The sequence below is a fragment of the Hippopotamus amphibius genome, chromosome 4 (assembly GCF_030028045.1).
Source record: "Hippopotamus amphibius kiboko isolate mHipAmp2 chromosome 4, mHipAmp2.hap2, whole genome shotgun sequence".
Classification (NCBI taxonomy): domain Eukaryota; kingdom Metazoa; phylum Chordata; class Mammalia; order Artiodactyla; family Hippopotamidae; genus Hippopotamus; species Hippopotamus amphibius.
Window position 1 is genome coordinate 135882527 of NC_080189.1, and position 24345 is coordinate 135906871.

Genomic DNA, 24345 nt, shown 5'->3' on the forward strand with positions numbered 1-24345 from the left:
TTTGCCAGTACTGGCATGGGAACTTTTTTCAAATTACATATTTTGATTTGTTATTCTTAGTGTATGAAGAGTTACTCATTTTTGAATATTTCCCTTGTTTCCAGTCACTTTACTGAGATATTTTTATTAATTATCATAATTATTCAGTTCATTCTTCTGCATCTTTTTAGAAAGACTGTTATATTTCCTACAAATTTTTCTTCACTGCAATAACACTCCAGTAAACCATCAGTTTCTGTACATGTTCTGTGGTGATTTAAAAAGGATGTGCCGGGAATCTTTTCATTGGTCCTTACCCATTCCTGATTAAAAAAAAAAAAAATTCTTAGCAAGCCTGCAATCCAACAATCTGAGTCTAATTTCTTTTTTCTTCTGGAACAGTGTTTTCTCTTTTTCCTTGGAGTTTCCTCTTTGGTCTCATCTCTTGAGCCCTAGGTTTATAAGAGCTGAATCATCAGCATAAAGTCAGTTTGCAAATAAACAGAACGCAAAGCAATGTATTTTACTACCTTGACTTATGTGGTTCTATGCAGTCACTTGGAGCTCTGACTCTTTACCATTTCTGCTCCTGGGAGATGAAGAGTATCTCTGAGCCAAGCTCTGCACTGGGCGCCTGCCCCTCTGTCATCATTAATAAACAGGCGTTGGCAGGGTTCAGCTCTCGCTCTATGAGTGGCATGTTTGGAGGAAAAAATGCTGAGAACACTGAAAGCCAGCTGGATGGCTGTGACGGTTGTGTCATCTCACCAGGTCTCACCCGCTGCCTCCTGACTGGAGACGGTGGGGAACAGGGAGAGAGAGACCTCTGCTCCCCATCACGCCTCTGCCTGCCATCCTGCCTCACTGGGTCTGACAGGAAGCCTGGAAGGACAACCCTGTGGGCGTGTTTGCCATCACAGTGCCATCCACTAGCTCCTGGCCTCCTTTTCTGAACCAAGTTACTCGAAACCGTTACAGCACATGACAGGTCATCTCGGCCTGCCAGTCCCCTTGTCCCCTGCCCTGCATTCCTCCAGTAATTGGAGTGGTCTCACCTGTCCATACTGGGCCCCTCCAGCCAGGGGCCTCTGCAGCCAGAGAGATCTTTAAAAATGTAATCAGCTCCTGTTAGCCCTCCCCTTCCCCCCAGACCAACCACCCTTGAATGTTTTCTATCACTTTTGAAATAAAGGTGAAAGTTCTCAGCCTGGCCTCTGGGCCCAGCAGGTACTGTGGCCACCTAGCCTCTCAGCTCACCTTGGCCGCTCCATCGTCCGCCCTCCCAGCCTCGGCCACCTGGCCTCCTTCAGGCCTGGGTGGCCACGCCCACTGGGTGTCCGGCTCCAGCACGTGCGGCTCCTCTGACTGTGGGCCTCCCATCACTCCCGCCCCCTCCACCTGCTCTCTGTCCAGATCTCAGCCTAGCAGTCTCTCCTCGGGGGAATCCTCCCCGGGGCCCCCAGCCCGGTAACAGCCCCCGTGTGGGTTTCCCTGGCCCTATGCCCCTCTCCCTTATGGCACTGCTCAGACTTAAAGTTTCCGTTTATTTGGATGGGCTTAAAAAAATTAAAATCAGCCTTTTCCACGTAGCTGTGAGCACCATAAAAGCAGAGCCCACGTCTGTCTTCGTTTCCCAGGATGTCTCCAGGGCCTGGCATCAGACTCGGCAAATAAGTAAATAGGAAGCAAATTTGTCAAGTGAAAGAATACAGAAGTGACTTCAGGCAGCTCTCTCCCTGTTTCACTCTTGAATAGATGCTTCCTCTCAACTTAGTTTATTTCTTCCTTATCAGCAGAAAGGGGAGGGTATTACTCTATATACCGGATAGGGTAATACTTCTTTATTTCAAAGATTTTATTTAAATCCAGGAAAAACAGTATTTTTTTAAATGTCCTCTATTCATCTTTTAAGAAGGAGTTTTGAGAAAAGCGAGAGAAAGCGACATTCATCCAGTCTCGGCATGTTCGTTCGGAGCGTGGTTGCAGCCACGAGTGAGGGCCTCCTGGTCGTGGAAAGGAACGTGAGCTGTAAAGTGTCTGAAGGCCAGCAGAGCCTGGAGATGTCTGAGAAGCAGCAGGGGGAGGAGGACAACTACAAAAGAATTGCATTAATTCGAGACGTGGAAAAGCTTATTGCAAGCATTCTTCAAAACCCTTCAGAAGCTAGTAAAATAATATTTTACTACGTTTTTCTCCAGCTGTTGAAACCTCACAAACGCAAATGCGTGATAAAATGTGAAAATAAGTATTGGCAACTAATTACATTCTCAGGGGAGATTTAATTGAAAAGGAGCCTATTTGCATATTTGCACTACTTCAGTAAGATGTTTATGGCGTCTGGTCCAAGTAGAGCGGACATTTGAAAATCCTTTGACAGAGCTGGTATTTAAAGAATAGCAGTTGGCTAACATTTGTGGTTCTGTGCATTGAATATTTTGGCTCCCGCCTGCTGGTATTCATTCTGAAAGATTTATAATCCTTTGGGGAGTGTGGTCAGTGACAAGAGTAGAAGTAAATCCTGAAATGTGGAAAAACTAACTTTCCCTCGTAAAAAACTGTTCTAAAAAAAATCCCTCAAGCCTATGAATATGTTTCCAGATTTTCAGAAAAAGCTGATGATTTACAGAAAAAAACATTTTTCTATAAGGATCTAACTTCTTAATGATAAATGTAAATTTTCCATCATTTGGCTTCAACATTGGCCTAGAGACAATTCAGCAAAATACAAGATCTTACCTTTTGGGCATTAGCTGCAATTACATGACTTTCAAAAATGTATGTCATCGGTGATAGTGTAAATAATGAAATAAAACTCAAAAGGTGGAAACAGTGTACAAGAGACAAATGAAAAGAACTTGAAAGAGGAAGCAAAGCTCGTGCTGAGTGTCTAAGTAGAAAATATCTACCAAAGAAACTAGAATGCAGGCATAGGGAGTCAAGAAGATTCTCCATCACATACGACTGAGAATGTCGGGACAGAGCATTCCTCTTTAGGGGAGGAATGTTCTGTCCCAGGCCTGAGGGGAGGACAGGACGCTCTGTCAGCCTACTTCTTGCTTTCTGCTGGTGCTTGAGTCTGAAGCCACTGCCTCAAGAACCCTCTCAATCTGAGGCTCTCAGTTTCCATTTTCAAACCTTTACTGTAGGAGCCCAGCTCTGTTCCCACAGGTGCCCCGGGAGGAACTTTCTGCCTCCTTTTCACCACTTAAATTCAGAAAAAGAGCCTTGTTTAACAAATTGTTTCTTTTATTTTCTTTCCTTTTCTTTTTTCTATATTATTTTCCTTAATTAATTATGGTTAGCGTTTAGATTCTTCCTTATGGTTTACAAAATATCTATCTTTTTTCTGAGAGAGGAACCAGAGGTGCTGGCATGTAGGGTCCTGTGTCCCAAACAAGGGAGTTTCTTAGACTGATAGTAATGATAGAGGATGTACTGCTTTACTTTTTAAAATCAGCTGTGGGAAACTGGTGGTGTTCAAATTTCTCTTGATATAGAGAAAAAGACACTAAAAGCTACAAGAATAAAGCTTATTATTTTAAATGTAAGTCATGAAATTAAGGCTCTTGTCAATCTAAACTTAATCTTGAACATGGAGGACAGCCTGGATTACCCAGAGGGAAAATTAAAATGAAAAGCAGAAATGTTGTTCGTAACATTTTCAGAGACATGGAGGGAATATTCTGGAAAGGAGTAAGTAGAATGTCTGAAGCCCAAACGTTTCCGTCTTCACTCTTTGATGCTCATCCTCTACTAATCCCACTTTAGCTTCTTATATGAAAAGAAGCACATTGTGTGGAATTCACAAAAGGAACGGCATGTGTGCATTTGTGTGATGGGAACGAGGGGGTGCGCAGCTTGAACATAATTCCTATTTTTTGTGCTAAGTCTATCCACGCACACACACATATAATAAAGAGCAATATAAAGTAATGATTAGCAAATGATAATGTGTCTTCCTTCAAAAAAGAGAGGTTTATTTGAGGCCATTGCTACTATGTTTTGAGGTAGAAAGCCAAGGCTGTCTTTTATGAACACCTTTTATAAAAATAGTTTATTCTTGGCTCCATTAGAAATGTCGCTTTTGTGTCTTACCATCTATTTCAGGAACTCTTATTTACCAGCCACTCTCAACAGCAGTAGAAGTAATATGTGCTATGCTGCGTTCTTCAAAGATTTTCAAACCATTCACGATCAGTGGACGTTACTTAAGAATTCCTGAAACGAATCTGGTTTGATTTCCTGGCAGGCCTGATTCACTGATCAATCATTACAAATTTTAAATCTCATGAATTTTTAAAAAAAAGCAGTTCCCCGCTACTCTTTACATGTGGTGATTAGCTCAGCAGACATCGATGTGCATGTTGTTGGGCCAGCATTCATTCGTGACAATGAGACTGTCTTTTTTTTCTCCTTCAGTCCACCCATCGGTTGGTCCCCGGGTTTTAACGGAACTGCCCCGTCTTTCTCAGCCCCGCAGCCTCCCTCCACTTACTCTCAGCCCCAGTGTGGATGGCTGTGCGGCCTCCTACGTGGTCTCGCTTTCCCCAGGTTTTCTCTGTTCCAGACGGTTCTGTGTACATCTGTAAGAATAATTTTCGGACACGGTTTGCATCGCAGAGTACACAACCCACTCAGAGAATTTTAAAAAATTGAACATGCCGGGGTATGGGGACACACATTTCCCAGTTCATGGATTCATCACCATTTAGTAAATTTCACTGGGAACGTGATCTTCTTTAACCTTTCCGTGGCCTTGCGTCTTTGCAGGGAGGAAATCAGACAGCTACCGTGATTGCATTGTGTTCAATGAAGGATTTCAACTTAGCACAAGAGACCTGCCAGCTGGCAATCAGGGATGTTGGAGGCCTTGAAGTTTTAATAAATTTACTTGAGACGGATGAAGTCAAATGTAAGGTGAGTGGCTTGATCACAATGGATGCAGACACAGAGCCTTGTTCACACCTTCATGTGCTTCTCTCCTCAGTGCCGGGCGTCTGCCCTGCCGGCAGCTCGCTTCTTGTCTTTGTGTTACTGATAACCCCGCTGCTGCTTCTGCTCTCGTTAGCCCTCTGCTTTTCTTCCTTCTCTTCTGGCTCTTTTCCATCAGCATGTGCTTCTTAAATGATGAATATTTGCTTACTTAATTGAAGGAAAATGCGGGGGACACCTGGAAATAGAAACAGTTTCCTTGAAAAACTTAATTGGGGAAGGATTTTAGGTAGACTTGGAATTTTTAAAACATACAGCACTGGTTATGCATTAAGCACCCATTCATCTATAACTTTTTCTTCTCATTTAGATTGGTTCATTAAAAATCCTGAAGGAAATCAGTCATAATCCTCAAATCAGACGTAATATTGTTGACCTTGGGGGCTTACCAATTATGGTTAATACACTTGATTCTCCACATAAGAGTCTGAAATGTTTGGCAGCCGAGACGATTGCAAACGTTGCCAAGTTCAGGAGAGCCCGGCAGGCAGTGAGACGCCACGGGGGCATCACCAAACTGGTGAGTGTGTACCACGCATGGCGGCGGCATCGGCGGGCACCCTGCTGTCCTTCCTGGCTCCTCCCAGGCACCAGATAACCACTGGGTTCGTTCTGAGAATCTTCTTTTCGGGTAACATGTCCTCGAAACTTATTTTTGTGTATTTACATTGGCAAGTGGCCAAAAAACATGTTCAACCTCATTTTTCAAAGAAATAGAAATTTTAAAAAATTGAAGGAATTGTCACATATCGCATAGGTAGGGACACATTCCCGTGTGTGGACAGCGTCGGTAAGAGGGTAGTGAGACCCTGTGCAGTGGAACACCATCTGGTAGCCCATGTCCTCTGCTGTGGTGACCACACTGTGAGGAAATGTCCCCCATAGAGACAGTCAGAGCTGCGATACTCATCTTGTTGTTACTTACAGGAGTGACAACTGAAAACAGCATGGTTTACAGTGTGAGATTAGTAAAATAATATACATCACTTCCATGAGAAGCGTCCATTGTCAGCTGTCAGTATTGTGTTTTGGTTTCTTTAGTAACAAGGAATAAATGTAGTTTAATATTATATAAAATCATAACAGGACTAAAAATTGATGATACCCATGATCCCAATTTTTAAAGACTGTAGCTGACAAGTATAGAAAAAAATCACTTGAAATAAATACACAAAATTGTTCATAAGGGGTTTTCTCTGAAGTGACTACTAAATTTCCTTCCTGCTTTTCTGCATTTGCCAGTTTGTTGTGTATTACTTTTATAATCAGAAAAAAATGATTATTTCAATAACTATCACTGAAAGAAAAAAGTTGGCTCCATGCCCCTGCGACAGCAGGAGGGAGCTTTACTGAGTTCAGAAGTGGGTTTTCATCCTCGCTGTGTCTTGAGTCGCTCCGACAGCTTTCATCACGCTGAATGGCCACCACTTCCCTACTTTAAGTTCCTTAAGATGAGAGGTGTGTCTGATTCATCTTCGTGTCATCCTCAGCACCTCGCCCAGGACCTCCCACGTGTAAACATTTAATACATATCTACTGAATTAATATGGATTTAATGTGAATATGTACACAGTGAACCATGTTCAGAAATTTACTGAAAGAGATTCTGTGTATTCACGTTATTCACTTGTGACCTGTACAGCACTAAAGTTTATAATTATATGCCTCAAAAATAAGGTGGACTTATGGCTGGGTAGGTGGATGAATAGATAGTTAGCTGTATGATAAAGCAGATATGGAAGAATGTTAGTTACAGAACCTAGGTGGTGGAGATACGGATGTTGTTATACAGTTCTTTCAGCCTTTGTGTATGAAATTTTTCATAATAAAAGGTTGGGGGGAAAGGGCATTATTACTATGATTATCATTATTCTGCTTAAATAATGAAATCGTATGGTAGGCTGATGTGGCTGTCCCCTGAAACTACTCCCGTAAGAGTGAATAATATAACACTGAAATATGTCTTTATGGGCATCTACTCATCATGTTTAGGGGCCGGGAGTTTGGACAGTTGCAGTCACCTAATCAAAATAATGACATACGTTTTAATTTAATTTTAAATACTAGCAAAATTAGGAACAGGAAAGACCAACAATGGATAAATGTGTAATTGCCAGGTTCAGAGCACATCTGAGTAGGACCAGGAGTGAGGATCCACTTTTGGTGGGTAGGTGTGGGGGAGGGGAGCGTGTGACAGGCAGGCGGGAGTCCCCGACTAAGCCTGGAAATGAGGGAGACCACACAGTACAGAGGCGACGCCGTGGGCTGATTGTGGCCCCAGAGCAAGGGGACCAAGGGAGGGACCAGGGCAGGCAGGAGGGCGCTGGCCACAGCGGGGTCTGGGCACCTCGCTGGTGCTCAGGCTCAGGCAGGGTGCACCCCCGGCAGGGAGCGCTGCACGTCCAGGGCTGTTGGTCTCCAGCCAGTTACGCGCTCCTCTGTGTGGAGAGGGTACCCGGTCCTTTCACCGAAAACCATTTCAGGTGCCTCTAGAAGTGAGGATCCACAGAACAAGGTGGTGGGAAAACAAATATAAACATAAACGTGAGTAAGTCGTGTCCCCAACCCCAGCGATGTCACAGCCTCGTGGTCATGGGGACATGAGGGCAGTGGGGATACAGGCAAAAATATAAGCATAATGGTGAGTATAGCAGGTGTTTGGGGACGTCAGTGCTGGGAACAGCGGAGGGACTAAGGAGGGGTGGCCAGTCTGCTCCACTCGGAGAAGGAGGGTCAAGAAGCAAGTGAATAGGCCTTTCCTGGTGGCGCAGTGGTTAAGAACCTGCCTGCCAATGCAAGGGACACGGGTTCAAGCCCTGGTCCAGGAAGATCCCACATGCCATGGCGCAACTAAGCCCGTGCGCCACAACTGTTGAGCCTGCGTACCACAACTACAAGCCTGTGCGCCTAGAGCCCATGCTCCGCAAAAAGAGAAGCCTGTGCGCATAGAGCCCATGCTCCGCAACAAGAGAAGCCATCGCAGTGAGAAGCCCACACACCTCAACAAAGAGTAGCCCCTGCTTGCCACAACTAGAGAAAGCCCATGCACAGCAACGAAGACCCAACACAGCTAAAAATAAAACAAATAATTAATAAAGAAATAAAAATAAATGTTTTAAAAAAATTAATGAATATAATAAAACAAACACACAGCTACAAAGAACAAACTAGTGGTTACCAGTGAGGAGATGGGAGGGACTGGGCAACACAGAGGGAGGGGATTAAAAGGTACAAACTACTATGTATGAAATAAGCAACACGGATGTATTGTACAGCACAGGGGAATATAGCCATTATTTTATAATAACTTTAGATGGAGTATACGCCATAGAAATATTGAATGTTGTACAACTGAAACTGACATACTGTAAATTAGTTATAATTTGATAAAAAATTTAAAAATTTAAATTAACTAGGATAGAGAGAAAAAAATTTTTAATAATTTTTTTTTTTTAAAAGAGAGAGACTGGAAAGAGGAAATGTCACCTTTCCTGAGTCTTGAGAAGTGAGTAGGTATCTATCAGGCAGTCACATCAGGGAAAAGCATGAAGCCAGACTTCCCTGGTGGTGCAGTGACTTAAGAATCTGCCTGCCCGTGCACGGTTCGAGCCCTGGTCTGGGAAGATCCCACATGCTGCAGAGCAACTGAGCCCACAACTACCGAGCCTGCGCTCCAGAGCCCACGAGCCACAACTATTGAGCCCACGCGCTAAGAGCCTGTGCTCTACAACAAGAGGACCCACTGCAATGAGAAGCCTGCGCACCGCAGTGAAGAGTAGCCCCTGCTCTCCACAACTACAGAAAGCCCGCGTGCAGCAACAAAGACCCAACACAGCCAATAAATTAAAAAAATTAAAAAATAAAGAAGATGAAGCCATGTTGGTAAAGGCCCAGAGCTAGGAAACAACACTGAATGTTTGGAACGTTAAGTGGTGTAACGTGGCCAGACCTCGGGTGGGGGGGGCTGAGTCATGAGAGATGAGGACAGAGGACCATGGGCATCACACACCGTCTGGTCCAAGAGCGACGGAGTTTGGACTTTGTATAGCTAATGAGGGAATAACTGGTACCCAGATAGGTCCTTTTTGACTGTCTGCCCTGTATTCAAGCCCATCGTCTTGCTGTCCTGGGCCCGGTGGGTACCTGAAAGCCCCCTGAATAGTCTTCACCCCCGTTCTTGGGCCACAACTGATTAGACCATGATCAGTCTCATCTCTCCAGGAGTTTGGAATTAGGAATCAGTGACTCTGCTTAGTCTGGGATACTCCCTTCTAAACGGTGGTCATGGTTAAGTGGGCAGTATCCATGGAGTTTGGTCTCTGGTTATGCATGGGATAAAGACAGCTCTGGGAGGCCTGGCTGCACTTCCTCCATGGGCAGCCTGACACCCTGCTGTATGCATGTAAATTGCCTCTCCCTCCAGGGCTTCAATGCCTTTGCTTACTGCAGAGTAGAGAGAGGATCCTGGCAGCTGTGCATTTGTTTTTTTAATTGATTAATTAACTAATTATTTTTTTCTTTAGATCTTTATTGGAGTATAATAGCTTTACACTGTTGTGGCAGTTTCCACTGTACAACAAAGCGAATCAGCTGTATTTATACATATGTCCCCATATCCCCTCCCTCTTGAGCCTCCCTCCCACCCTTCCAATCCCACCCCTTTAGGTCATCACCTGTCATCAAGTTGATCTCCCTGTGTTATGCAGTTGCTTCCCACTAGCCATCTATTTTACATTTGGTGGTGTATAAATGTCAATACTACTCTTTCGCTTTGTGCATTTGGTTTAGTTGGTTTCGGTAGCGCAGGGGGGTGGCTATGTCCTTCAAAGAGGCTTCACGGTTTTAAGTGTGCAGGCCGTCCAGTTCTCACTGGAAAGTTCTCATGGCTTTAGGGAGCCTACTTTCTGAGATACCAGAGATGAGGGCGTGGTTTACAAACCTTACTAATGTAAGAGCCATATTAAGAAAATACTATCTTGGGGGGATTAAATTCCTTGTGGGAAGGAAATGTCAAAGTTCTCAAATCTGGAGGAAGGTGTTTTGAAGGTTCTGTTTGTTTCTTTGACTGCTGTGTAGTCATTAACATTTCTTAAAGGATTCTTGTTTTTAAGGGAGGTGAGCTTGTTTTGAGGGAGGTGAACCCATCCTGTAATCTGTAGAGACTGCGGGACGGATTCAGCCTTATCTTAGAGATTCCCACATACGTTGTATTAATCTGTTCCCATAGGTCGCTCTGCTTGACTGTGGGCAGCATTCTGCAGAACCCACCCAGTCCAGCCTGTACGAGACCCGAGATGTGGAGGTGGCCCGCTGCGGGGCGCTGGCTCTGTGGAGCTGCAGCAAGAGCTACGCCAATAAAGAAGCCATCCGTAAAGCGGGGGGCATCCCCTTGTTGGCCCGGTTACTAAAGACTTCTCATGAAGACATGCTCATCCCAGTGGTGGGGACATTGCAGGAATGTGCCTCGGAGGTACACAGGCCAGCCCTGCTTCCCTTGCTCTCATTTACCTTGACTTTCCTTAGAGGAAAAATAATTTTTGAGGTCATCATGACTGCTAAGGAATTTTTTTAAGAAGTCACTATTCTATTAGAAAGAGAAGATCAAACTGATAGAAAATTAATTACATTGGCACCTGGATGATATATTTTTGAAAATGTCAACTAAATTCTCTTATCGTTATGTCAGTATGTTAAGCTCGGACTGTGGTGTTTATTTACTAAGAAGGTTTGTTCAGCGTGGTTATTGATAAATGTGAATAGGCACTTATATTTATGCATATTTATGCATTGTATAACTAGAGTTTATTTTCCTAGGAAAATTACCGAGTTGCAATCAAAGCTGAAAGGATAATTGAAAATCTGGTAAAGAACCTGAATAGTGAAAATGAACAGCTGCAGGAGCATTGCGCCATGGCCATCTACCAGGTACCGTGGGCCCTTCTTCATGGAGTTTAGGGTGGTGTTTCACGAGGTCCCGTTCTCTGGGGACAGGACTCAGGAATCTGCTTTTTTAGCAAAACCCCTAGGGATTTTCACGCACACAGAGGCCTGAGAACCACTGTCCTATGTGATGATAGATGCCTTTAAATGTTAGAGAGAAACCTGCTCCAACTTGTCTGATGACTTAGATGTCTCTGTCTGCTCCAATGATGTACTTTGTGTAAAGTAGCCAATTACGTACATGGTGCCTCTCTATTGCCTCTCATGTAGCCTATTCAAACACGATGGTCTTGGGAAATATAACTCCCACCAAGACAAGATAGATGAATGAGTGTGTGTGTGTGTGTGTGTGTGTGTGTGTGTGTGTCTGTTGTATGTGTATTCCTGTTTTATCTTTTTATTAATTCACTTATTTTAATCTTCAGTAACTTTTTATGGGTTACAAGTTTCCTAGTATCCAAAAAACAAACAAACAAACAAACAAACAAAAAGAACAGATTAGAATGGTAAAGGGGAAGAAAAGATGGCCTTGACAATTTCCTATATGGCTGGCTACTGGCGGCACCAGTTTCTGGTGGCCTAATCAGGGTAGATTTCCTAGAAGAATGCATTTTAAAACATGCAGAGTGAGAGAGTGTGCCAAAAAAGGTGGAGCTAGAGAAGGGGTTCATGTCAGTAGAAGGTTGTATTAGTTCTCTGGGGCTGCCATAACTGTACACACTGGGCTGCCTAAACAACAGAAATCTCTTTCTTCACACTTCTGGAAGCTGGAAGTCTGAGATCAGGTGTCAGCAGGGTTGGTTCCTTCTGAGGAATCTCTCCTTGGCTTGTAGACGGATATCTTCATGGTTCCCTGTCATTCTCCCTCTGTCTTCACATGGTGCTTCTTCTCTGTCCTAATATCGAGGACACCAGGCATTCTGGTTTCGAGCCCCCCTCAGTGGTCTCACTTAACCGTGGTTGCCTCCATCACATCCTGACACACAGGGGCGAAGACCTCAGTGTCTGAGTTTTGAGGGGACACAGCTCACTCATAACAGGGATATATAATAGTCTTTTTTATTTCTAATTTTTATATCATTTTAGAGGTTACTTTCCATTTACAGTTATTACAAAATATTGGCTGTATCCCCCATGTTACACCTCTTGAGCCTGTCTCACACCCAGTAGTGTGTACCTCCCCCTCCCCTCTCCCCATGATGCTCCTCCCCTCTTTCCCCATCGTAAGCACTAGTTTGTTCTCTGTATCTGTGAGTCTGCTTCTTTTATGTTATGTTCACTAGTTTGTTGTATTTTTTAGATTCCACGTATAAGCAATAGCATACAGTATTTATCTTTCTCTGACTTATTTCACTGAGCGTAATGCCAAGTCCATACGTGTGTTGCAAATGGCAAAATTTGGGTTTTTTATGGCTGAGTAGTATTCCATTATATATTTTGTGTATATATATATATATATATATATGCTACTTCTATATCTATTCATCTGTGGATGGACACTTAAGTTGTTTCCATTTCTTGGCAATTATAAATAGTGGTGCCTGAACATTGGGGTCCATATATCTTTTCAAATTAGTGTTTTTGTTTTTTTCGGATATATACCCAGGAGTGGAAATGCTGGGTCACATGCTAGTTCTCTTTTTAGTTTATTGGGAAACCTCCGTACTGTTTTCTACAGTGGCTGTACCAATTTACATTCCCGCCAACACTGTACAGGAGTTCCCTTTGACTTGTATATATGCCTCATATGAGTGTATATTAAGGGTCAGTTAGAAATAGTGATTAATTTTTAAAAGTTGCAACTGAACCAGAACTGAAAATCACTAATAGAAGGTACACGTGGCAGGTGCCGCATGGTGCATTGCAGTGAGGATTTCCTGTGGGCCCTCCTGGGGTGGGCCCACAGGAAATGCATGATATGCAGCTTAGAGACCAACTGTACGCTTAGAACAATATCAAACCTGTGCTGAAGGTACCACCTTTTGGCTCTGTAAACTGGGAAGCATGATCATTTGGGAACATTTGTGCAGTCTGTATTTATTTCAAAGGATAACACAAACATATGGATAAACATGTTTGAATAAAATGTCAGTTGCTGTTGATATAACCCACTGCTTGGGCATAGAAACTCTTGGGGGAAGGCCTCACTTCCCCCAAGTGAGGGAAAAGTCCTCACTTCTTAGATTTTGGGGGTCATTAAAAATCTAACTAAATCTGCATCACTCATCTGTCTTCTCTGTTATATTTTCCCAAGGCACTGGGTTACATCACTGAAGAAATCCTCCACCCACGCATGTGGTATTCAAGGTTCCTTACTGTCCTCTGCCTCTGTCTTGACAGAAGCCCAGGCTACCCCAGAACTGGCTTGGGAAGATTGCCAAGTATATAGAAACTGCTAGACACTGCCAAAACCATGTAAAGGAAGAGAGATACTGTCAGGTAGCTGCCAGTATAGACAAGAATTATATTTTACTTGAAGACTCCTTCGGAAAATGATACTCTCTGAAAAAAGTTTCACAGCTACTAGCATGGCAGCCTCTTTAGTAGTCACTGAAAACTCCATACACCATGATCAATGATAGCATCTGATTTGGCTTTTTGTGTAGTGTGCGGAAGATGAGGAAACCCGCGACCTGGTGAGGCTACATGGAGGACTCAAACCCCTGGCCTCTCTCCTCAGTAACACTGGCAATAAGGAACGGTTGGCTGCTGTCACAGGGGCGATATGGAAGTGTTCCATCAGTAAAGAGAACGTGACCAAGTAAGAGAAAGAATTCGATGTTCTGTAGTAAAATATGGCCATCGAAATACATTCTTCTGTTTTATTGCTATTTTAATAATGAAGAGTTGATTCCAGTGCTACTGCTGTTAGTTTTCAAAGCTGTGCATTCTGGACTAAGTTGGCAGAATTAAGGGATTCTTAGAAATGAAAGATCCTTACTTCCCGTCCCACCACCCGGCAGTGGTTTTTGTGCCTCAGCTTGAAAGGGGCGAGCTGACATAGTCTCCCTGTGCCGATGGGCTGTTTTGCGTGGGGGCAGCCATTTAAATGACAAGTATCCCCGATATTTCCTGCAGAGACTTATCAAGGTGAGGGAATGAATCACCCACAGAATCTTTAGAAATGGAAGTGGCTTTATTCTTTTTCTAAAGATAAACAAGATGAGTCAGCTAGATGCCAACCAATGAGTCAGTCTTAAAGCGTAGTCATTTTCAAATAGGATTTCATTGAATTTTAAAGTATTTATAAAATTTATTTGCATTCAATTGATTTTAATCTTTGAATTTATCTTTTTAGACATTTATAGAGTTTACACACTCTATGATGGAGGTTCTGGGACAACTCTTTCCTGTCTCAGGGTGACGAACTTCTTTAACAAGAAATTCACGTTCTAACACACAAAAAAAGGTTTATTTTGCTTTGTTCGTGGAAAACAATTCCTGTAACCGAGGGGAAACCTTTAGCACAGTGGGACTGTCGATGCTCAGATTTGGAAGAAGTTGTAGTTGTCTGCGAGGCTGTGCAATACAGTATGTAAGGGCACAGACGGTTGGGTGTGAATGTTGGCTTCACTGTTCCCCAAGCTTCAGGTTAGCCTTTTGAAAGTGGAGGTTGTAATAATATCCACATGGCAGCATTGTTGTAAGGACTGACTGAGCATATAGTCGGCATTTAGTAAGTTTTAGCTGTTAATATTATCACTAACATTGTTATCCGCTAACTTCATACCCCAAATAATACCGTTCACCTCTTTCCGTCCCTTCCCACCCTCTTTTGCATGTGATGAACGTAGATTTCGGGAATACGGAGCCATCGAGACCTTGGTGGGGCTTTTAACTGACCAGCCTGAGGAAGTGCTGGTGAACGTGGTTGGTGCATTGGGAGAATGCTGCCAAGAGCACGAGAACAGAGTCATCATCCGGAAGTGTGGTGGCATTCAGCCCCTCGTGAACCTTCTCATTGGAGTAAACCGAGCTCTGCTTGTCAATGTCACAAAAGCAGTCGGTGCTTGTGCGGTCGAGCCCGAAAGTATGATGTAAGTCATCCTAAAGGCGGAAAGATTTTATTGGAGAGTGTTAGGGGAAACACTGGGGAGTTGTGGGATGGTGTCCTCTCTTAGAATTGGTGCGCACGAGTGATGAGAGTAGAGTAGAATGTGCTTACAATATAAATAACCATGGGGTGACCAGATCATGACTTACAGAGCCAAACTCTTCCCTTGGAGAAGTTGGAGGGTATTGACTAAAATACCCAGTTATCAATCTAAACCATGGAGGAATTAGCATTAGGGGAATCATCTGTATTTTATAGGTATTGATGACAATAATATAATAATACAACTGGCAGAAAGAGAAGGGTGGATGAGTAGGTGTGCAGATTTTATCTTGCACATAAATAAATCAATAGATAGTATTCAAATCATAAATTTTATCTATCTATCCATCTATCCATTTATCTATCTCTCTTACCTATCCACACATCCTTTTATCTAGCTGTAGGCATAAAGAGATATCTAGAATAATTTATATTAGCTGTTAATGATGATTATTTCTGGTTGGTAAGATTTGGGATCTTTTCTACTTTCTTTTTTATATTTTCTATACAATTTGTGTGGTGAATATGCATCATCTTTTAATAAATTAAAGTTCCTGCTGACTACCTTGCACGATCTCATTTTATTCTGAATAGTAGTATATAATGGTTAAGAGTATAGATTCTAGAACCATTGCCTGGAATTCCAGCCTCACCACTTACCCACTATATTTCCTTCAGCAAATTATGAAACTACTTGGTGCCTTGGCTACCAAATATAGAAAATGGGGATAGTCACAGTACCTGTCTCACTGGATTGTTGTAATGATTGAGCAAATTAATATATGTAAAGTGCTTGATGCATAATAGTGCTAGGTAAATGTTGGCTAGTATCGTTCTCTAGCCAATCATTAATAGCAGTAGCTTTAATTAATAGCGATTTAAACCAATAATATATAAATACAAAATGAAAGTCAAAGTGTCCGGTATTTGTACTTAAGCTATAGATGAGTCTCTTCATTCTGTGTTTCTCTTTTGTCAAATTAATCATGTTATTTAACTTGCTATAAATCAAGGCACTTTGAGGGTGTGGCCAAGGCACGTCCATAGGCGATTATAATTCAGGCCTTTGTGGGCTAAGTTTGGATTTTGTTTTAAAGTTGATTGAAGGTTATTAAAGGGTTTTAAGGATAACCTGAAACAGAGAAGCTTGTTTAGGAGATCATTGCAGCCCAGAGGTGAAGGTGGTTTGAACCGAGCCTGTGGGGTATAATATACTAAAGTATAAAAGAATGACAGATTACAGAGAAACAAAGGGAGAGAATGGATAAGACCAGGTGAATGAATGAACACGAGTTGTAAAGAAGAGGAGGGAGTCATGGGTGATGTTTAGGTTGCTGACTTGGGTAACTAGATGGATAATTGTACCACTTAGTGACATAGGGAACAGAGCTGGAGGACTGGTGAAGGCAGAATGAACCTCACTGGGGGAGAAACAAAGTCAGTTTGTTGGTCATGATATATTCATTGTCTAAGCCAGTCCCAGGCTCAGGTAGACACTCAGCAGGCGGGTACTGTACCCTAGGTGGATGGTGAGTTCAGTTACATTGGGTACACAGTGCGCTTCTCATGGGACGTCTCTGTGGTGGTGACAACGAGTCAATTGGAGATTCATTCATGTTTAAAGCTTAGGCTAGAATGTGGGCTGTGCATATAGCATCATGAATATGTGGTCACTTAAGTGATGTATATATATGTGAGATTGTGAGGAAGAGAAAGGAAAGGAAAAAGAGGACAAAAACAGAAACCTATTGAACCTGATCTTTTAAGGAGAATGAATGGACCAGAGAAGAGGTGCCTGTAAAGAGACGGAGAAGGAGCCAGCCAGAGCTGTGAGGGAAGCCAGAAGAGTGAGTTACTGAAAAAACAAAGGGAAGAGGGCGTTTATGGAGAGAAAGTGGTCAAAAGTGTCAGATTCTATGACAAAACCCTCATAAAATAAAGACTAAACTGTTCTTTCTTGTGCAACAGGCAGGTTGATGAATCCTCTTGTACTTGTGAATATGATTTTCTCACAGATGTTTTTAGAAACATACAAAGTCAGTTTTAGAAAACAGTGTTTTGAGTTTGGTAAGAATCCAAACATTACATTTGGCTTCATATTTCAGACATGGCTATTATTGCTAGATTTGTAGGATTTATTTGATCTTCAAGCTTTGAGTTAAATGGTAAGGAAATGACAAATACCTCTCCCTTGTGTAAGTCTTAAATAATTGATAGGTTAGGAACTTGCTTTAATGATTAGCTAGTTTATATCTTAATGATATGGCTGTGGCTGTGGCTAAAACTTAGGTTTCACGTGAGGATGAACCTATATACTCAATAGAATGCACAAATATTTCTCTTCCTGCATCTATTTTTCAGTAAGAATAAGAAATATCTTAATAATAACAGTTTGGCTACTGAATCAAAAATGATTTTTAAGACACCAGTGATTTCATAAAACTCTGCTGGCTTTTCTCAGTACGTCAGACTACTGCTTTTAAAGACTCAATATACATAGTTTCATATTAATTCTGCCCTTCCTGAGGACCTAACATGGAACAGCAGGTACCCCGAGGTATTAGGTTAATGAAAAAGCAGACTTATTTGTGCTGAATTTTCTTTTCTTCTTGACTTTTTAATGTCTATTTGATACATACAGAATTCATCTGGAGGTAATTTGGCCTTCAAGTATATAAAATCTCATCAACACTGCAAAAAACAGTTAACACTTGTGTTTTAGGGAATCTAACTTTCTCATAAAACACTATAAAATTTCAAACAACTAAAAAGTATTGACACTAAAAACTTAAATATCTAAAATTTCTTTTCCACACCTCAGGATTTTTACTTTCTATAAAAAATTTTTTAAGGAAATTTTATTGAGATGTAATTGTATTGAGATTGTAAACTGCATATATTTAAAGTGTACAATTTTATATATTTTTTCTTATTAGTAATGTATATATGGCAATCCCAATCTCCCAATTCATCCCCCCAGCCCCCCCCTCACCCCGCTTTCCCCTGTTTATGTCCATATGTTTGTTCTCTACATCTGGGTCTCTTTATCTGTCTTGCATACTGGTTGATCTGTACCATTTTTCTATATTCCACATATATGTGTTTATATATGATATTTGTTCTTCTCTTTCTGACTTACTTCACTCTGTGTGACAGTCTCTAGGTCCATCCATGTCTCTACAAATGTCCCAATTTCATTCCTTTTTATGGCTGAGTAATATTCCGCTGTATATATGTACCACATCTTCTTTATCCATTCATCTGTTGATGGACATTTAGGTTGCTTCCATGTCCTGGCTATTGTAAATAGTGCTGCAGTGAACATTGAAGTGCACGTGTCTTTTTGCATTATGGTGTTCTCTGGGTATATGCCCAGTAGTGGGATTGCTAGGTCATATGGTAATTCTATTTTTAGTTTTTCAAGGAACCTCCATACTATTTTCCATAGTGACTGTCTCTATTTACATTTCCACCAACAGTGCAAGAGGGTTCCCTTTCTTCCACACCCTCTCCAGCATTTATTGTTTGTAGATTTTCTGATGATGCCCATTGTAACCAGTGTGAGGTGATACCTTATTGTAGTTTTGATTTTGCATTTCTCTAATAATTAGTGATGTTGAGAAGATTTTCATGTGCCTCTTGGCCATCCATATGTCTTCTTTGGAGAAATGCCTGTTTAGGTCTTCTGCCCATTTTTTCTTTCTTTTTTTTTCCTTTAAGAACTTTTATTGAAATACAATTGACATACAATAAACTGCATATATTTAAAGCGTACAGTTTGATAATTTTTTTCTTATTAGTAATGTATGTATGGCAATCCCAATCTCCCAATTCATCTCACCTCAACACCCCCTGCTTTCCACATTTGGTGTCCATATGTTTGTTCTCTATATCTGTGTCTCTATTTCTGCCTTGCAAACTGGTTGATTTATACCATTTTTCTATATGTTGCATATATGTGTTAATATACAATATTTGTTTTTCTTTTTCTGACTCACTTCACTCTGTGTGACCGTCTCTAGGTCCATCCATGACTCTACAAATGTCCCAATTTCATTCCTTTTTGCAGCTGAGTAGTATTCCATTGTATATATGTACCACATCTTCTTTATCCATTCATCTGTTGATGGACATTTAGATTGCTTTCATGTCCTGGCTATTGTAAATAGTGCTACAATGAACACTGGAGTGCATGTGTCTTTTTGCATTATGGTGTTCTCTGGGTATATACCCAGTAGTGGGATTGCTGGGTCATATGGTAAGTTTATTTTTAGCTTTTCAAGGAACCTCCATCAATTTACAAATTGATTTACATTCCCACCAATGGTGCAAGAGTGTTCTCTTTTCTCCACACTCTCTCCAGCATTTACTGTTTGTCGATTTTCTGATAATGCCCTTTCTAACCTTTGTAAGGTGATACCTCATTGTAGTTTTGATTTGCATTTCTCTAATAATTAGTGATGTTGAGCAGCTTTTCATGTGCCTCTTGGCCATCCATATGTCTTCTTTGGAGAAATGCCTATTTAGGTCTTCTGCCCATTTTTTGATTGGGTTGTTTGTTTTTTTGATATTGAGTTACGTGAACTGTTTATATATTTTGGAGATTAATCCTTTGTCTGTTGATTCGTTTCCAAATATTTTCTCCCTTTCTGAGGGTTATCTTTTCATCTTGTTTATAGTTTCCTTTGCTGTGCAAAAGCTTTTAAGTTTCATTAGGTCCCACTTGTTTATTTTCGTTTTTATTTCCGTTACTCTAGGAGGTGGGTCAAAAGAGATCTTGCTGTTATTTACGTCGAGGAGTGTTCTTCCTATGTTTTCCTCTAGCAGTTTTATAGTGTCTGGTCTTACATTTAGAGGTCTTTAAACCATTCTGAGTTTATTTTTGTGTATGGTGTTAGGGAATGTTCTAATTTCATTCTTTTACATGTAGCTATCCAGTTTTCCCAGCACCACTTATCGAAGAGGCTGCTTTTTCTCCATTGTATATCCTTGCCTCCTTTGTCATAGATCAGTTGACCATAGTTTATCTCTTGGCTTCTATCCTGTTCCATTGATCTATATTTCTGGTTTTGTGCCAGTACCATATTGTCTTGATTACTATAGCTTTGTAGTATAGTCTGAAGTCAGGAAGTCTGATTCCTCCAGCTCTGTTTTTTCCCCACAAGAATGCTTTGGCTATTCGGGGTCTTTTGTGTCTCCATACAAATTTTAGGATTTTTTGTTCTGGTTCTGTAAAAAATGCCATTGGTAATTTCATAGGGATTGCATTGAATCTGTAGATTGTTTTGGGTAGTATAGTCATTTTCACAAATGTTGATTCTTCCAATCCAAGAACATGGTATGTCCCTCCATCTGTTTGTGTCGTCTTTGATTTCTTTCATTAGTGTCTTGTAGTTTTCTGAGTACAGGTCTTTTACCTCCTTGGTTAGGTTTATTCCTAGGTATTTTATTCTTTTTGTTGCAATGGTGAATGGGATTGTTTGCTTGATTTCTCTTTCTGATCTTTCACTGTTAGTGTATAGAAATGCAAGAGATTTCTATGTGTTAATTTTGTATCCTGCAACTTTACCAAATTCATTGATTAGCTCAAGTAGTTTTCTGGTGGCATCTTTAGGAGTTTCTATGTATAGTACCATGTCATCTGCAAACAGTGACAGTTTTACTTCTTTTCCAATTTGGATTCCTTTTATTTCTTTTTCTTCTCTGATCGCTGTGACAAGGACTTCCAAAACTTTGTTGAATAGTAGTGTCAAGAGTGGACATCCTTGTCTTGTTCCTGATCTTAGAGGGAATGCTTTCAGTTTTTAAGCATTGAGAATGATGTTTGCTATGGGTTTGTCATATATGGCCTTTATTATGTTGAGGTAGGTTCCCTCCATGCCCACCTTCTGGAGAGTTTTTATGATAAATGGTTGTTGAATTTTGTCAAAAGCTTTTTCTGCATGTATTGAGATGATCATGTGGTTTTTATCCTTCAATTTGTTAATATGGTGTATCACATTGATTGATTTGCATATATTGAAGAATCCTTGCATCCCTGGGAAAATACCACTTGATCATGGTGTATGATCCTTTTAATGTATTGTTGGATTCTGTTGGCTAGTATTTTGTTGAGGATTTTTGCATCTAAATTCATCAGTGATATTGGTCTGTCATTTTCTTTTTTTGTAGTATCTGTCTGGTTTTGGGATCAGGGTGATGGTGGCCTGGAAGATTGATTTGGGGAGTGTTCCTTCCTCTGCAATGTTTTGGAAGAGTTTGAGAAGGATGGTTATTAGCTCTTCTCTAAATGTTTGATAGAATTCACCTGTGAAGCCATCTGGTCTTGGACTTCTGTTTGTTGGAAGACTTTTTTTTTAATTTTATTTATTTATTTATTATTTTCTTTGGGGGCTACACCAAGTTCAATCATCTGTTTTTATACACATATCCCCATAGGTTGGAAGATTTTTTATCAAAGTTTCAATTTCATTACTTGTGATTGGTTTGTTTGTATTTTCTGTTTCTTCCTGATTTAGCCTTGGAAGTTTACACCTTTCTAAGAATTTGTCCATTTCTTCCAGGTTGTCCATTTTATTGGCATATAGTTGCTTGTAGTGGTCTCTTATGATGCTTTTTATTTCTGCAGTGTCCGTTGTATCTTCTCCTGTTTCGTTTCTGATTTTATTGATTTGAGTCCTCTCCCTCTTTTTTTCTTGATTAGTCTTGCTAAAGGTTTATCAATTTTGTTTATCTTCTCAAAGAACCAGCTTTTAGTTTTATTGATCTTTGCTATTGTCTTGTTTCTATTTCATTTATTTCTGCTCCAATCTTTATGATTTCTTTCCTTTTACAGACTTTGGGTTTTGTTATTCTTCTTTCTCCAGTTTTTTTAGGTGTTAGGTTAGAGTGTTTATTTGGGATTTTTCTTGTTTCTTCAGGTAGGATTGTATTACTATATGCTTCCCTCTTAGAACTGTTTTTGCTGCATCCCGTAGGTTTTGGATTGTTGTGTTTTCCTTGTCATGTATCTCTAGGTATTTTTTGATTTCCTCTTTGATTTCTGCAGTGATCTGTTGGTTATTTAGTAGTGTATTCTTTAGCCTCCATGTGTTTGTGTTTTTTCATTTTTTTTCCTGTAATTGATTTCTAATATCATAGCATTGTAGTCAGAAAAGATGCTTGATATGATTTCAATTTTCTTGAATTTACCAAGGCTTGATTTGTGACCCAATATGTGATCTATCCTGGAGAATGTTCTGTGTGCACATGAAAAGAAAGTGTAATCTGTTTTTGGATGGAATGTCTTAAAAATATCAATTAAATCTAGCTGGTCTCTTGTATTATTTGAAGCTTGTGTTTCCTTATTAATTTTCTGTGTGGATGATCTGTCCATTGGTGTAAGTGTGGTGTTAAAGTCCCCCACTATGATTGTGTTACTGTCAATTTCCTCTTTTATAGTTGTTAGCCTTTGCCTTATGTATTGAGGTGCTCCTATATTGGGTGCATATATATTTATAATTGTTATATTCTCTTCTTGGATTGATCCCTTGATCATTAGATAGTGTCCCTTCTTGTTTCTTGCAAAATTTTTTATTTTAAAATTTATTTTATCTGATATGAGTATTGCTACTCCAGCTTTCTTTTGATTTCCATTTGCATGGAATATCTTTTTCCATCCCCTCACTTTTAGTCCATATATGGCCCTAGGTCTGAAGTGGATCTCTTGTAGACAGCATATATATGGGTCTTGTTTTTGTATCCATCCAGCCTGTCTATGTCTTTTGATTGGAGCATTTAGTCTATTTACATTCAAGATAATTATCAATATGTATGTTCCTATTACCATTTTCTTAATTGTTTTGTTTTTGTTTCTGTAGGTCCTTTTCTTGTCTTGTGTTAGAGAAGACACTTTAGCATTTGTTGTAGGGCTTGTTTGGTGGTGCTGAATTCTCTTAGCTTTTGCTTGTCTGTAAAGATTTTTATTTCTCCATCGAATCTGAATGAGATCCTTACTGAATAGAGTATTCTTGGTTGTAGGTTCTTCCCTGTCATCACTTTAAATATATTGTGCCACTCCCTTCTGGCCTGCAGAGTTTCTGCTGAGAAATCAGCTGTTAACTTTATGGGAGTTCCCTTGTATGTTATTTGTTGTTTTTCCCTTATTGCTTTTTTTTTAAAAGAACTTTTATTGAGATACAATTGACATACAATAAACTGCATATATTTAAAGTGTACAATGTAATATTTTTTCTTATTAGTAATGTATATATGGCAATCCCAATCTCCCAATTGCTTTTATAAATTTATTTATTTATTTATTTATTTATTTATTTATTTATTTATTTAATTTATTGGCTGCGTTGGGTCTTCGTTGCTGCACATGGGCTTTCTCTAGTTGCCGAGAGCAGGTGCTACTCTTCATTGTGGTGTGCAGGCTCCTCATTGTAGTGGCTTCTCTTGTTGTGGAGCATGGGCCCTAGGTGCATGGGCTTCAATAGTTGTGGCACATGGGCTTAGTTGCTCCGTGGCATGTGGAATCTTCCCAGAGCAGGGCTCGAACCCATGTCCCTTGCATTGACAGGTGGATTCTTCATCACTGCGCCATGTTGGAAGTCCTCCCAATTGCATGTAATAATTTTTCTTTGCCTTTAATTTTTGTCAGCCTGACCACTATGTGTCTTGGCGTGTTTCTCCTTGGGTTTATTCTGCCTGGGACTTTCTGTACCATCTAGACTTGTGTGGCTATTTCCTTTCCCATGTTAGGGAAGTTTTCAATTATAATCTCTTCAGGCATTTTTCTTATATCCTTTCTTTCACCCTTCTCCTTCTGGGACCCCTATAATGTGAATGTTGATGCGTTTAATGTTGTCCCAGAGGTCTCTTAGGCTGTCTTCATTTATTTTCATTCTTCTTCATTCTTTTCCATATCAGTGATTTTCACCATTCTGTCTTCCAGGTCACTTATCTATTCTTCTGCCTCAGTTATTCTTCTATTGGTTCCTTCTAGTGTATTTTTCATTTCAGTTATTGTATTGCTTATCTCCATTGGTTTGTTCTTTAATTCTTCTAGGTCTTTGTTAAAATATTGTTGCATGTTTTCAATCTTTGCATCCAGTCTTTTTTCAAAGTCCTGGATCATCTTCACCATCATTATTCTGAATTCTGTTTCTGGAAGGTTGCCTATCACTTCATTTAGTTGTTTCTCTGAGGTTTTTTGTTCCTTCAACTGGTACAAAGTCCTCTGCCTTTTCATTTTCTCTATCCTTCTGTGGCTGTGGTTTTCTTTCTGCAGGCTGCAGAAGTATAGTTTTTCTTGATACTGCTGTCTGCCCTCTGGTGGATGAGGCTATCTAAGA

The 24345-nt window shown here is 40.5% G+C and overlaps 1 protein-coding gene across 4 annotated transcripts in view; it reads left to right on the forward strand.

Moving 5' to 3' along the window:
- ODAD2 (outer dynein arm docking complex subunit 2) overlaps positions 1-24345 on the forward strand; it is a 178720-nt gene that overhangs the window by 49416 nt on the left and 104959 nt on the right. For 3 of the 4 annotated variants that reach the window (XM_057733900.1, XM_057733901.1, XM_057733902.1), the window contains 6 exons: positions 4750-4896; positions 5282-5491; positions 10199-10441; positions 10786-10896; positions 13518-13672; positions 14706-14948. In XM_057733900.1, the coding sequence (XP_057589883.1) occupies positions 4750-4896; positions 5282-5491; positions 10199-10441; positions 10786-10896; positions 13518-13672; positions 14706-14948 (1109 nt within the window). Of the gene's footprint in view, positions 1-4749; positions 4897-5281; positions 5492-10198; positions 10442-10785; positions 10897-13517; positions 13673-14705; positions 14949-16774; positions 16818-24345 lie in introns of those variants that run through there. The other variant, XM_057733904.1, reaches the window with a different exon arrangement.